The 15966-nt window shown below is 36.4% G+C and overlaps 1 protein-coding gene across 9 annotated transcripts in view; it reads right to left on the bottom strand.

The window, feature by feature from the left end:
- The window catches only part of ARFGEF1 (ARF guanine nucleotide exchange factor 1), a 103648-nt gene that overhangs the window by 65728 nt on the left and 21954 nt on the right, over window positions 1-15966 (bottom strand). For 5 of the 9 annotated variants that reach the window (XR_014228667.1, XR_014228668.1, XR_014228669.1 and 2 more), the window contains exons 2-4: window positions 6535-6565; window positions 2128-2284; window positions 895-1041 (exon numbers count right to left, since the gene is read on the bottom strand). The exons of 1 other annotated variant lie outside the window; for it this stretch is intronic. Coding sequence is in view for 1 of the 8 variants with exons in the window: in XM_082316387.1 (XP_082172513.1) it covers window positions 895-1041; window positions 2128-2284; window positions 6535-6565 (335 nt within the window). In the remaining 7 variants the exon portion in view is untranslated. Of the gene's footprint in view, window positions 1-569; window positions 589-894; window positions 1042-2127; window positions 2285-6534; window positions 6566-14036; window positions 14140-15966 lie in introns of those variants that run through there. 3 more of the 9 variants (XR_014228673.1, XR_014228671.1, XR_014228674.1) reach the window with 3 other exon arrangements.

Here is a 15966-nt window from a genome sequence, read left to right as displayed (position 1 = left end):
AGCATAGACCAACATTTTTAACAACTATCTGCTGGAGAAGTAGAGTGTCAAGAAAAAGGAAGATTTGAGCTATGAAAAGGAGTAGGAAAACAAACTACCTTCTTCGCAGTAAAACAAGTAAACAGAATCTGCAAAAAATGCCAACACCTCATGACAAATATACACAAGAATACAAGGTAACAAACACCCCATTCCTCATAACTAACTTTAATTGTGTTCTTCGCTACTGCTCATCATCACAACCATTCAAAGACTACTGTTACAGGAGTAGGGTATGGTGTTTCCACTAGGTGGCTAACTCCTATTAGTTGACATCATTATTTCATGTAATAAAGACCCGTAATTAATGGGTGCAATCAGAAAACTGCTAAGGTTCCTCAGAAACACTTATTTGTACAGACTCCACATGCAATGTTTACATAAGCTATGGAAAGAAACCCGAGACCTCCTTCAAGCAAAAGTCTATGACACAGCAGCACACAGCTACCATGGTAACGCCTGACTGCCAGGTCTAATTGCATTTCATAAAATAATTCCAAAATGGATTTAAAAATCTGCTGCTTAATTACCGTCTTCCCCACTGGGAGTGCAGGATTATTTGACAGTAATTCCTCACAATTAGAAAGCTCCACTGATCGCTGTGAATGAAATTTCACCCAGTGGTCTGTGCACAAGACTTCAGGTCACAACCATGAATTCACCCAAAATGCAATGGGGGAGAGTAGGGAAAGGAGCATTAGATAGGGAGTTTCCATCTCAAACAAACAGGATCAAGAAAATATTTTTAAATTACCATTATGTTTACAAATTAAACGCTTCTGCTTTTGAACTCTGAGGCCATGAATGTCTTCCTGCTGTCACCACTATAAATACTGGAAGTATTAATCATATTACCTTTATTATTTGTAGCTGAACCCCTTCGTCTGTTTGAGGGCCTTGAAAACAGCCACATATTGTCTCAATAATTCTATCAATTAATTTTTTGCCTGGAGCTGTACTGTCTGGAGCATTCCCTGTCAAGTGCCCATATGCTATAAGTTTCTGGAGAGGAGAAAAAAAACACATAAATAAGAGCTTAAAAAAATAAGTCAGCTTTTTGTTATAATAAATAAATTCACTTGATAGCTCTAACTTGCACAGAATAATTAAAACAGTACATTTTACCCCAAGTCTCATAAAACATCAAGGATTTTTTTTAAATGTCCTCCAGATTTATTCAATTTTCACTCAGCAACTGCAATATAAAGTTTGTCAGCAAACTTAAGAAGAAAGCTTTTGTTCATCAGTTAACAATGTTTTAAAACAAACAGGATTCTAAAAACTAACTCACATCACACACATCTTCATATGTAGTCAGCACACAAATGCTTTTAAAATCAGATAAACCAGCTGCAAATGCTTTCTATTTAAGCTACTAGCTAGTCTTCTGTTTTTAAGTGTTCTATTATCCCTTTTTCTCTCTAGGTCTTCAATACTTTGGAATGGAATTTATTACAAAATTAACAAAATCCTCTTCCGAACACTTCAGGCATGAGAGTATTTGTAAATCTCCATGGCCCACCTACTTAAAAAACATGCAGATTAGAAAGGCATCATAGCGCGACAGCATGCCAGGCAGGCATGTGCCTCTGAATGTAAATATATTAATCGAGTTCACTGTTGGGCTACTCAGGAGAAGCGAATGGCTAAATTCCATGCTGTAGAATTTGTTTTGAAAACATTACAGGAGCCTATGAGTTTTGAGAGACTAGACATCTCAAATTGAAAATATTTTACTGCAATTATAAATAGCATAAAATGAATTTGATAATGTGTTATCAACACATTGATAATGTGTTAGTTCAACACACAGATATACACATGAAAATAGGCAGTTGTACACTAACGTAATAAAACTGATCCAAACATGTACCTGTGGTAATACATACATACACAAACACATATATGCATTACATAATAAATAAGATGTACGTTCACCTTTTATGAGAAATATATTCAATTTGCTTGTGTGTGCAAGAAAGTAAAATAATAGAAAAACAATGACATTATTTGTTACATACAACTGTACTTCCCCTCCAAAACAATGGAATTTTAGAGTTGACAGTTAAAGCTCATCTTCATACAGACCTGTAAACAATCTAGAGATGTACTGACAATCCTGGGGCACTTCGACTGGCATGCCAATTCAAATGGTAGGAAGTATTTGTCCGCTTCAATGAAGCTTGTCTTTGATTTCACAGGTGGAAGAGTGCTTGAACCAGGCTTTGCTTCTCCATGAGGGGGACTAAACAGAATGATTGTATTAGAATGCTGTAAGTGGTAACACAAATAGTTCTCACCACCACAATGTTTATGAATGAAATAAAATATCAAGAAAATTAACATTAGGAAAGAGTAACTTCTATGAAGTTAACACAACAGTAATATGGTCATATAAATATTCTTAACGGCTTTTATACTTCATCTGTCTCCTTTACGGATCAGGCAAATTGACCCATTTGCACACTGAGTAGATATTCAGTGGTCCCTGCCGGTTTGAAGGCATAAAGACTTGTTTCCTCTGAAAATAGGAAAAGACTCCCCTTACTTGGTTGGTGAAGGCAGAGGGGAAGAAGGGAAATCTATTCAGTATCATTTCCACATTAAATGAGAACTCTGAGAGAAGTCTAGTCAGTTGCTACTAGAACAGATAAAAACACAACTTGCCAAAAATTCTTATGACCCTGAAAGTTAAGAACTACTCAACTACTGTATTATGATATGAGTTTGGTTCAGTACTTCAGAGAACGTACATCTATTTTGGAGATTAAATCCTATCTGAACTTCAATCCTGGACATAGTCAGGGGAAAAACAAACAAAGAAACACCAACGAAAAAAAAAAACAAAACTTTGCTCTGTCTGCTTCAGATGACACCACAGAATTTAAGAGTTCAGTGTAACCAATGTATCTCACTTGGGCAATGTATCTGAAATGACTAACTGTACAAAATTTGAGAAATTAGCTGTTGAACTCTTATTGCTTACAGCACCTTTAGAAAGGGCATGCTCATTAATACTTAGCAAAAAAGAACAATTAAGAATGGGTAATTTTTCACTTATTTGTGTGCATCAGTGCAGTTTGCCTTTGACTCAAAGCAAGATGTTCAGACTTTTCATTTCACAGAATAGCTCATCATCTTTATATAAAGCATTCCTGACCAGTTTTGTGCACGCATATGTATCTTCACATAAAAGGTAAACTACCCTGTCTTACACAGACTCGATAAGTGGTATAAAAAAAAAAAAAAAGAAAAAAGAGCATAACTGTATTCTGTAGTGAAGGATTACAAAATTCTTGCAGTAATTCAAACATCTTTACAGAACAACTGATTTCAAATCCAGGCCCTATGCATTTGTTGCAAATTAAATCAGATGCTTCAAGGAATGCAGATGGTAGAAAATATACATTTATCATGTTGCTGAAGTAGAAGAATGAACTGCTAAGAGTTTATTATAAATCTAAAGAATGAATGCAGTCCCACGCATCATGGAGAGAGCCTTAAACTAACTGATATGATAAATTACCAATTTCAGCTTTCCAAAGAGCAAGCTGGGTTGTCCTCGAGAAGATATGTGGTACCATACTGACACAGCCCTCCTTGTTTAGGCTGCTTAAAAAGGGCACCTAAATTCTAAGTCTTAATAGGGAATAATTAGCGTTAAGATTCTACTTTTTACTAAATAACTTCTCATTTGAAGGTTTAAGGATTTATCCCTACATATTTTTTTCCTGAAGAAGAGCAGAGCTTTGTTTTTCTGTTGGATGCATAACTTTATTTATTGCCCAATATTGTTTTGCTGGAAACAGAGCTCTTTTGGACAAAACCCAAATCAGATAAGTTGCAGAGGAAGTACATGATTCTTCTGCGTTCTTAAATCTCTCCGAAATTCCTATAAAAGCTTTTTTCTGAGGAACAGAAGGGTGGTATCACTTGCTCATGTCACTTCATCTAGTGATTATGTCCATTGAAACCATTAAAATTAGGTTAAAAAAGCGCCCAGGAAATAAAACCAGAATTTTTCAGAAACCGGGAGGAGGCCGTGATGAGATTCTGAAAATGAAGAACCCATGCCACAGCAAGCAATTGCAGAAGCCTGAAGCTTCTCTTAACTGAAAGCTATTAAAAAATGCCCCAAATAATAAATATGGAAGATGATGCTCCATTTGTCTCTGGAAAGATAGCTCAATAAGCTCATCACCATGCCGATGATGGAAGGGAAGGGGATAGCAGGGAGAGGGGAGAAGAGAAACCCAAAAGGTCTTTTCTTCTTAATGTCAGCAAAGAAATTACTTCAGCTGTTTTTTTTTTTTTCCTAGCAGATTGTGTAACCAGGAACTGTCCCTAACAAAACCGTCTTCCATCAAGGAACCTACCAAGCATGAGAATTATGACATATGCTGGTATTTACGTATCAGCCATAGAAAGAGGCTAAGGTATTTATCAAACAGTGAATTTAGAAATTATTTTGGCAGCATTTGCTGTGTAACGTTTACATAAATCAGCCTGTCCTTCTCTATGCCATTCCCCTCCGCCCTACTACCAAACACCAGTTCTCTTTAAAAAACAAACAACAAAACAAAAGAAGCAGTTTTCGATGCAAAATTTCTGGGAGGTGGAAATGATCTATTTTTCAATGCTTTCGAGGTTAACTGTGAGATCAGTTTCCTTGAACAGGGACTGGAAAAATTTAAAGAATTATCATTAAAAGTACCTTGTTAGGATATTCAAATCTCAATTACAGAAATAAGAAGCTGAAGATAATTTGATAAACTAAGAGGTTTCTCTATTCTAAGGCCTAGAAAAACAGTATTTTCTACTGCATCTAAAAAATTTGACTTGAGGGCAAATACATTCACAGTTACCAAGTCCAGCAATGCCTTCATAGCAGCAAAAGGCTACTGTCAAAATAAAGACAGCACTGAAGAAAAGAGATCAAAATCTATTTAGAAAATGTACCTAGGCAGGTAAGACATACATATTATACCCCAAAAAATCACAACTTCAGATATTAATAGGACAGAATTTATGCACCCAAAGTTCAGAAATGGCTGAACCACACTTGTATAAATCATGATAATTCAGCACTCTCGTTAGTTTTAGCATGGTATTTAACTATAGAATCAGATATTACTTTTCCTTATTCAGTGCCCAGAACAAATATTGTTCACTGAATATTTAATGTTAAGCATTTTTTTCTTATGATGCCTCACAATGTGGACTTGTGGTTTATTTATACTACTGTAAGTAAAACCTGTTACAAAACCACATTACTACTTTCTGTCTGAGACTGTCTTGTGGTGCTTGGTGCAACACTTTCTTAACACTACACAAATACTAAATTTATTTTTTACAACCTTAGTATAAGCTGATGGTATTGACTTTATTTTGCTGGTGGAAACTGAAGCACAGTGACTCAATCAGATGCATCCACTAATTTTTACATGCCCGATTTTTTAAGCTGTAAGACTAAATTGTTCAGAATATTTGATATTAAGTTGTTCTTTACATCTTCTGAAATAAAGTTCCCACTGGCTTCCTTTCCAGCTAGAAGTGCTTACATTTTCCAAACCAAAACTTGTAAATTTCAGCTCAAACACCCAGGAGACAAAGCAGAAATCATTAGCAGCCAATTTTGACAGCTGTGGTTTAAATGATTTGCCTAAACCAGAAATTCAGTTACAGGGCAGAATGCACGTCCCCAAGTAGCACTCATCTGCTTAAGCCATAAGAGCACTTTCATCATCAGTTTCACCCACTGATCCGATTCTTTCAACCAGTGGTATAAACAGTCTTCATCACACAGCCCTGACTCATGGTTAGCAACGTACACTGAATGAGGAAGAAGATCCCGTGGAACATTGTAATTAAATACTAATAATGGATTCCACAGTTTACCAATACTTAAAAATGTACTTGTTGACAGCGGAGGAGTGCTCAATGTCAATTTTGGCTTCTACCTTCACTTGTAGAGGAATTGCCTCCAGAAGTCTACACCTATTCCCTAACAATGTCCTTTCCAGACACTATCTTTTCAAATTACACTACTTTTCTCCACCCGTTCCCACCTCCTCCCCTGGCTCACTCACAGTTCAAGTCTTTTATTTGCATTCCAGGCTCTTCCACCTCCTCTGAACCCACTTCAAGAGCCTTTTAAGCTCAGGCCCCTCCACCAATACTTACTTTCTGTGTCACCCACAACGACCTTTTCTAATCTTGATCCCCATTCCTACCCTCCCTGGCCAGGCAATATCAGCCTGCTCCCTCTAAGCTATCTTCTGCCGCTACTCCCAGGCCCCATGCCTTGCACCATAACAACCACAACAGCCAGTCACAGAGGCAGTATCTTTAGCATGTTTCCAGATACCACCAACCTTACAAAATACATTGAAAATGCTTTTCAGAGAGAGCCCGTACTCCCAATGCAGAATAAGTATGGTATACATTTTAAGAAGTTAAAAGCACTATTGCTCAATACGATAAACTATCACATACCTTTGCTTTTCTGTTTCAGCCTTTATTTCCTCTGTAAAATGAAACAAAGGCATAGTTATGGAAATGGTATCATAACCACAAATATAAAATTAAATAACTGAAAATGGTTGGAAAGCAAAACTATTTAGGCAAACATTTGAAACCAGGATTAATTTAAAACAGAAAATACATGTTTATAAGCAGTTTCATAAGAGCTTCTACTCTTCACCTGCATTGGTTGCAAACTGTACCAAAATTACTTTACCAATCTATATTCGAAACTTAATACTTAAATTTGCATCCAGTCATGCCAGCTAAAAACCACATCCCTAGAATGTTTCTGCCGAGATACTGGCAAGCTCTTTTCACAGCTCATGTATATAGAAATAATGAGGAAAACGCAAATATTATTAAATTAGACACCACAGTAATGACTAGAGGGGAGGAAGAAAACATCTGTAGTGCCCCTATTTCATACTATTTTAAAAGATATTAGAACAGAAGAACTAATAGTTTAATGCTGTTGACAAGACATTCTAAGTAATTTTTTACAATACATTTTAAAAGTAATTTTAAATTACTAAAACTAACTTTAGGAAACATCTTCAATTTCAGGAGTACTTTTGTCTGTATTCTCGAGTTACTTAGCACATTTGAATCACAGGAAATTCCATAACAACTAGCATTTCCAATGTTGTAGGAATACATTCTTGAAATAAAATGTACAGGATCAAGTATGAATGCATATATATATATATATTTTTTTTTTTTTAAGATACCCTCTCAGGCAATCCATTCTAACGTCAAGTCCTGCTCAAATATGCAAAACCACAATCAACTAAAACCACCACTTCACTTTGATTTTTGTGTATAAGCTTTAAACTAGTGGCATGGATCGATTCTGGCAAAAAAAAAAAGAAAAAAAAAAAAATTTCTAACTAAGCTCCCATGCAGCAAAAGCACACTTCATCTGTGTCCTTTCCCTTCCAGCATCTTCATACCCTTCATTATTTTACCTCCCACCTTAGCATTCACACCCAGGAACTCTCCTCCCCGAGATGCTCTGAAGTCTGTCCAACAAACAACAGTACCAGCCAACAGATACAACTGTAGAATGGCTTCCGAGTTCAAAGTTTCCAACTAAAGTGACAAAACTGAGCAGATTCTCACCCAATAGCCAAGTATTTTGAACACAGAATGAAACACAGTAGACCACAGAAACTAAGCGAGTCCTAATGCTCTGCTTAGATAGTAACCCCATTAATAATGGCAATGAAATATAACAAATTTTGCCTGTAAAATGACACAAGGTGTTAAGAGTAGTGTTTTTTTTTTTTTTTTTAAAAAAAAAAAAAGGTGGGGGGCAGACACCCAACACAAAAGTAGAAATCATGTCTTACTGAACTTGAATTAGTCTGAGTGACTCCTTTAAATCTTTTTTTTATATATTAGGTTCTTATTTTAAGTGATTAACACACAAATTCAGAAACTACTTAGTTATAAAATTTGAACCTGAGTCATGTTAACAAACATTTCTACTGTTTTCTATTTAAATTGTAATTCAAGATTATAACCCATTTCATGGTATTTAATATGAAGAAAGATGATATTTCAATTCAAGATAATGTCAAGATCAATGTCAACTTGTTATAACACATATTTCAGTTTACAATTTTATCAGATTTTAATAACCTGAAACAAACCTGTTTATTTAACAGTTTTACTTAAGATCACTTAGGTACAGGAGTCAACTACTCTATTGACAACACAAAGATTTGTGCATTTACAAGTTATTTTATACTTTGGCTAGGGGAAAATAAAAAAAACAACAAACAAATCTAGAAAAAGAATGATTTCAGACTATTGCTATAAATAAAATAACACAAGGCGAAGCTCCACTTCATGTCCAATTCTAGTTGCCCTTCTCAGCCTGCACCAGGCCACTGGGACGCTAACCCCCTGAGGGTAACCACTCCCCCCCCTAGGGAAGGTGCAAATTATAGTGGAACTTGTTCATTGTTCAGAACAGAAACAGTTGTGAGTATTGAATTAGTGTGCAAATTGCTTAAGGAAGTACAAGTAAGCCAATTCTCAGCTCCCCACCCTCTCCCTTTCTTCATGAACAACAGCATTCTTCCAGTAAAAGACAGCACACATCCTAAGCGCAAATATTCTTCCAGCCCTACTTAAAGCAGATGTGACAGTAGGTGAGTGTTCAGACACCCTAGTCAGCTTTACAGGTTCCAAAACTGTGGTTAAACTGCATGTTTAAGCAAATTTCTTGAGCTGAAAGCACTGCATGAACAAAGACAGTCCCTGGCAAACAGACAAACATAAAATAACATTCAAGAAAAGAACAATCAGAAACAGCAGTTCCGCTTTGCGCTAACTCGTTTTATTCCTGAACTAAAAGAATGTATCAAACCCAGCTAGCTGTCATCTTGATACTACATCAGATTATCTCCAAATGCATTCTCTGCTTGTAAACTATAACAGGACTGGCAAAGATTACCAAAACAATAAAAAAAAAAACAAACAAAAACAACAATCGAGCTGCTTAGACCCCTCATATCAGCACTGCTGATATTCTAACAAGTTATCACTATTCTTAAAACACTACAAGAGATTGTCTTCAGAATAGGACACAACAATTCATATCAGAAAATGGAAATTTTTGTAATTGAAGGAAGTATACTACAATTACAAGGAAAAAGCTTATGCAAGTGTCAATCTAATTAAATGTTACTACCATTTCGAGCAGCACTGCATCAGTCTATTAATGTGAAAGTATAGATTTTATAACATTTGTTAAATAAAAAGAAAGATTCTCATAGCAGCTGACATCAATATTTTAGGAGACTAAAATATTTTAAATGGCTGATAAGCACATAGTACGATACCATTACTATGAATGAGTTAGGCAGCAAACTTAAACTTTACTTTTACCCTTGAGAACAGAGAAAACCTATTTTCCTTTACTGTCTGATTGCTCCCTCTGCTCTCCACACCAAAACACAAGTTAATCACAGTACAATTTCATCATCATGTAACAACCACATCCAGTAGGAAGCACAGAAAAATTCAAGGTGCATTATCAGCAGAAAACCAGATTATAATTAAAGGTAACTAACAATTCTCATGCTAGATAAATAATCTGTTAACGACAGATGAACCAAAATACTGATTGATACATTCTTTTAAATGGGAAAAAAAGCAATCCCTGCAAAAATAAAGATTAGCTAGAAATGGGAGATGAAGCCAGGCTTAAAAACATATGGCTGCTTCCTTGTTTTGCTCTCCCCCTCTCCAAAACACACACCCAAAACCACAAAGGAGAGGATCCAAGAGCTGGAAAAGCGTACTATCTCACCATCACCATTCATTTTGGGAAGGAAAAGTAAGAGAGGATGTAAGATGCTGGAACAGGACAAGAAGACTGGAGAAAAGGACTACAGCTTCCAGAGTCTTTCTCTGCATTATCTGGGATGTAAACACAGAATTACTGTGGAAAATAGCTCAGATAGTTCTACAGCACTTAGTGTCCTAAACTGGAATTAACTGGGCCATATTTAGTACTCTTAAATAAAGTGTGGCAGAAATAACAAAATAAATCCTTTCTGAACTCTCGCTTTCATACATGGATCCATAAGAAGACCTCTTTATAGAGCTGTATCACAGAATTAAGGGAAATGTGTGGCATTTGCACACAGAAGATAGAGCTGATCAGAGAGATGCATTATTTTGCAATTTACAATGGTATGCATCAACTGTTTCACAAAGCAGGTAAAATGAGTCATGTACATCAGTTTCAACATAATTTTCCACTTCATCTACACTTGTACAGACCATCATAATTTCAAAGAAATCTCTGAAAAGGTCTAAGACCTTTGTTATACAGGTGTGCTGTTTAGGCTGGGATAGAGTTAACTTTCTTCACAGTAGCTTGTATGTCACTGTGTTTTAGATTTGTGATGAAAACAGTGTTGATAATACAGAGATATTTTCGTTATTGCTGAGCAGTGCTTACACAGAGTCAAGGCCTTTTCCCGCTTCTCACACTGCCCCGCCAGCGAGGAGGCTGGGGGTGCACAAGAAGTTGGGAAGGGACACAGCTGGGACAGCTGATCCCAGCTGACCAAAGGGATACCCCACACCATATGGTGTCATGCTCAGCAATAAAAACCTGGGGGGAAAGAGGGGAGTTTACCTGCCATTGCCTGGGGACTGGCTGGGCATCAGTTGCCTGGTGGTGAGCTATTGGGTTTTTTTGCATCGCTTGTGTTTCTTCTTTTTGTTTTCCTTTGTTCTCCCAGCCCCCCCCACCCTTTTATTTTCTTATTGAACTGTCTTTATCTCAACCCAAAGTTTTTGCACTTTTACCCTTCCAGTTCTCTCCCCGATAGCAGCCACTGAGTGGCTGCATGGGGCTTAGCTGCTGGCTGGAGGCAAACTACCACAAGAGGTATCCATAATTCCATTCTCACCTCTTCAACTTTAATTCACGATTTCAGCATGTCATTTGAACACTTTTCTTTACCCTCTTCAGACTGCTCATAGTTTCTAGGATGAAAAAACCAAACTAGTTTCTAGTTTTCTTTTTCTCCCTTTAACACCTAATAAATTTATAGTTGCAAATGAAATTAGCTGGTTAACAGCTCTCTCTGTAATGACAATGCCTAAGCATCGAGGTCAAAATGGGCCAAGTAGGTCAAGCAGGTGCTGTGGACAATACTGTCTTAACTGGTCTATAATCCTGATCTAACTCCAACTTAGAGCTAATTCACTGTTTGCCCCACTAATCCGATTCGAAGGATGATTTAAACCTTAACTACACTGAAGAGTGTCTCTAAATACCATTTGAAATTTGTTTTTGACTGGATTATTCCCTTGGTTCCTATGCCAACATCCCCCTACATCTGAAATAGACCCTTTCCTCTAGGTTACCTTTAGGTAATATTTCCTTCTGCTTACCTAAATATGCCATAATAGCATATAAAGTATAAATATTCTATGGTTATACTTTGGTAGAAGTCAAGGATAACGTTCTCATCAAGTAAGGGATAACCAAATGGTTACCTTCAGGAATGGTACACAGAGCTAAGTTCTACGGTATCAGCTCAACAGCAAGTTGTACATTAGACTACAGGGAAAAGAATTCTTATGGAACTTGCTATTGGGAAAAGGCCAAACTATTTTCCGTAAAATGGAAACATACAAGTTTACTACAAAGTATGATGTTAGGAAAAACCCACACACTTAAAAGCATTTAATGCATATCTCACATTATATTTTTTCATTCTTGCACCAGAATTGTATTCAAAAACAAGGGCATACTACATTCCCACAATACCATATTCCAAACAACTGACGTTGCCTGCCAGAGAAGCACATGCATAAGTCTCAATTCTACAAGGATCTGCACATCTGAAGACTAATATTCAGTGTAAACATCAGAATTAAAGTTTATTTGCCTAAGTAAATCTATTGGAAGAGAAAACATCCTGCATTTTTATTGGAAAAAAATAATTACCTAATAAAAATTACATCCAAAATGTATACGTCTGTTCCTCTGCTCACTGGGGGAGAGGCAGAAGAAGCTACTCTTCCACTCAGTATTGAAAAAAAATTGGATTTTCTAACTCTTCTTAATGCCAAAAACATATGCAGATGACTAAAAATCATAATATTACAACAACAACAAAAAAGGGTATTAAATATATAATGAATTCAAGATAGCAAGCAGTTGCGTTTTAAAGAATTGTAACCATCCTGGGTAATCAGAAGGTAGAACCAGCCAAAGCAGCACAGGCTGCAACACTCCAAGGAAATAAGTCAATGTTTGGAGCTCACGCTACTTATACCATAGAAGACTACTGCGAGAAGGAAGCAATTTGAATTCAATTCTTTCAAGTCAAAGCAGGTGGATGAGATCCAAGGAACGAGCAGTGAAGATAAATTTAAATTATATCTATATCTATATTAAAAAAAAAAGTGAAATCCTATTAGAACATTAAAGGCTTTGCTTGAATTGACTTGGCTTGCTTCCTTCCTTCCATCCAAGTATTCTAGTGACTGCCTCCAACATCATACAAAATATTGTGCCAATTAAGGGATTAAAAACCCCAAATTTTTCATCATTAACAATACTGAAACTGTCCTTCTCCATATCAAGGTATATGGAAACACTCAAAGACCTAGCAGTCTAAAGGTACTCGTCAATTTAAAACTGTAAGATAAAGCAAGCTGGACTGTAAGTAATGTAAAACTAGAAATCCAATATTTATTTGAAGAGAACTTTAACTATATTCCCAACTACATTAATAAGATTATTACGTATATAGTAATAGTTTAATTTAAAAAAAATTTACCAAATGTGAACTCACAGTTCAAAGCCATATAAACATAACGGGAATAAAAAACGTCCCCAAACCAATCTCTCCCTCAAAGAGACAAAATTCCACACACACCATGCTGAGTAAGTTTTCTCCCAAAAGGGGTTATTAGAATATATTTCTAAATAAATATCCAAAACTTGTTTCTTTTCTTGATATCTGCTATCCATTAGCTTCAAGCAGTGTCAAAAAGAAAAAGCCTCTTGCCTGTCCAGCTAAAGTAAAGAAGTATTAACACCCAAAAGTCAGTAACAGACTTCAGAAAAAAAACTAAAATAATTAGGTCTAAGGAGTCCAAACAACAGAACTGGACAAACACAGCCATTTTCAGCTCAAGGTCCATTGCATTCACACAATGATGATCCAAAGATTATCTCCGTGGGCAACTTCTGCCAAGTCAGGACATCTAAGAAAAATCAGCAAGTTTATGTAAAAATACATGCTGCAAATTTGGCACTTGCTCTTACCTAAATGTTGTTCCTAACATCTAAACCCCTTAGAGCTCTTCTGCAAAGCTGAGGATTTGCTAAGAGACAGTGTCGAGCACACACACACTGCATAGAAATTTTCTCCAGGCTTCCAGCTGACCACTCTTCTTGCTCTCGCAGACCCTCTGCCTCCCTACTTCTAAACTCTGAATTACTCCAGTTTCAATATGTTTTCTTGCGCTGATGATGTATGGAGAAGAGTAACTAGCAAACTTAGAGTATGATATTTTCCTCTCCCATTTCTTTTTTAATTCTAGCAGCGTAATTAACTTTCAGTAACTTTTAATACATCTATCTTCAACGTTAATCTGTATTAGTGTATGTAAATAGCAAACAGACAAAAAATGAAAGCTTTATAAGAAGCCTCACTGGGATCTCAAATCACCATAGAGTAATTAAACAATTCTGTACAATACTGTTATTCCCCTAGATTATCAAATCAGGTTGACTTGCCTAAAACTGGTAATAGTGTATGCAAATTCATTATAGGAAGATAGTACTGAAATGATCAGTATTTTAGGTAGCCTGCAGAAGAAAACATCCACTATGAAAGCTGAAATTGTTCCTTAAATGGAATTCCCAAGATGCATATCATAGCACTGTGTCTTCCTGTAAATCCTATGAACAGCTTTCTCCGTCATACCTTCTAGGATGCACAGAGATCTCTCCTCCCTTCCCTCAAATCCTCCTGAACACAGTGACTGTAAGATGGACAAAAAAATCCTATTTGTGGGAGTCCAAGAAGAGGCTGATAGCAGCACTGAGCCTTTCGGGGTGCAGTTTTGTTCTTTGTTTTAATCCAGGAAGCTAACCTAAAGAGAAACAGGATTGGAAGAAATACAGATGCAAGCACAAGCACATAGAGCATCAAATGTGAACTTCACCTGTGTACATTCTCCCCATTGTAGAATACCATGAGTGTTTCTTTCGCCCAGACTTTTAGCACAGACCCTCAGTTATAGTTTATTTACACATCTGTTCTTATAACTGCTGTTATTTGCTGGGGTCAATTAACCTTTCATTCTACTTAGTTTCCTCTATCTGCAAGCTTACAGCTCACACAGCTAATGGCACATGGACAGAAAACACCAAAGCTCCATGCAGACTTAAGAAAGTCACTGCTGTGGTCTTCACATAGCATTTATATTATAACAAATAATTCTTGTACAGACAAACAAAACAACCTTAAGAGTGTATTTGAACACTTCCACTTGCTTTCCATTCCAATGTATTATGCTGCTGCACCTTCAAGTTTACACGTATTGAAGGAGTAACTAAGGAAGCACGGATTAATCACACTATTTAAGAAGCAGCGTTTCAAACAGCAGTTACACTTTGAGTCTGACAACTCTTGATGAAATTCTGTGTAGATCCTCCTTGTTGTGCTCTACAAAATCCTGAAACCCTCTAATCAAATAAAATACAAAGTCATATCTCATTAGCTTAGAAAAACATGGAATAGTAACCTTTGAATCATGCAGAGAAGTATTTGTGTGTACATACACGCAAAGTAAAAAAGCAAAAGCCACAAATACAAACTTTCTACAGGTGCTTCAACTTTAGATGACACTGATCCTCTGAAGACAGTGTTAATATAAAAAAGGAACATAATATGTTCTTACTTCTCATGCCATATTTTCTGATATGTTAAAGGTTTGCAGCAAATCCTACTGAAGTATTTCTCTACTTTTACATCTGCAATTCAAAAGACAATAACTACATGGCTTTTTGTCTGTGAAGCAATCTTCTCATGTATTCTTAATTTTCTTTTTAGACAGTCATTCATACAGAGCTACAGCTTCTCCCCACCCCTGCTCACAATATAATATCATTTGGGAATATGCAACTCTGGTGTAAATTCAGAAGCTTGAACGTACGACCTGTCTCCACTCAGCCAACCTTACTACCTGCTCCTTCAGCTCAATAGGCATGACATTTTCAAACCAAGAATCACTGTCAGATTTACTCAGAAGAACCACCTACTCTAGTGGCCTCATTCTGCTTAAAATTAATTCAGAATCTTTCAATCCAATGTGGTTTTATGACTAGATTTTCTGTAGTAATCTTTCTCCTTGCTAAACCAAGTTGAAAGTACTGTCAAGTTGCTTCACTGACTACTTGGGAAGGAGAGGTGACACACATATAGGTCACACATTGCCAAGGATAACCGAATTGTAGTCATTATTAGTAGCATTTATATTCTAACATGTGGCTGAAAAGCTTATTTTCTGCAGCAGTAAATCCCTCTGCTTCCCCTCAATATTATATGGGTCTTCATCCTTAATTAATTCTACAGCAAACTCCCAGCAGTATCCAAACTTGTGTCTTCACTCCTTAAAGAAATTTCTTATACTTAGATCGAAATCAAAGAACGGAAATAGACTTTTTATTTACACCTTTAAACACATTTACAAGAAGAGGATAGCCATGTACATTCATGTTAATCAAGCAAGGCATACCTATCAAACACTTTGTTCCAGCCTTTTTTAATACTTCCTCCCACTACCCGTTTCATGTGCAGAACTTGTGGCACAAGTTGCTGAAAAGGTGCATTAACAGACAGGCAATTTGTT

This window comes from Platalea leucorodia (assembly GCF_965183815.1).
Source record: "Platalea leucorodia genome assembly, chromosome: 1".
NCBI lineage: Eukaryota > Metazoa > Chordata > Aves > Pelecaniformes > Threskiornithidae > Platalea > Platalea leucorodia.
This window is presented reverse-complemented; position numbering and strand designations above follow the sequence as displayed.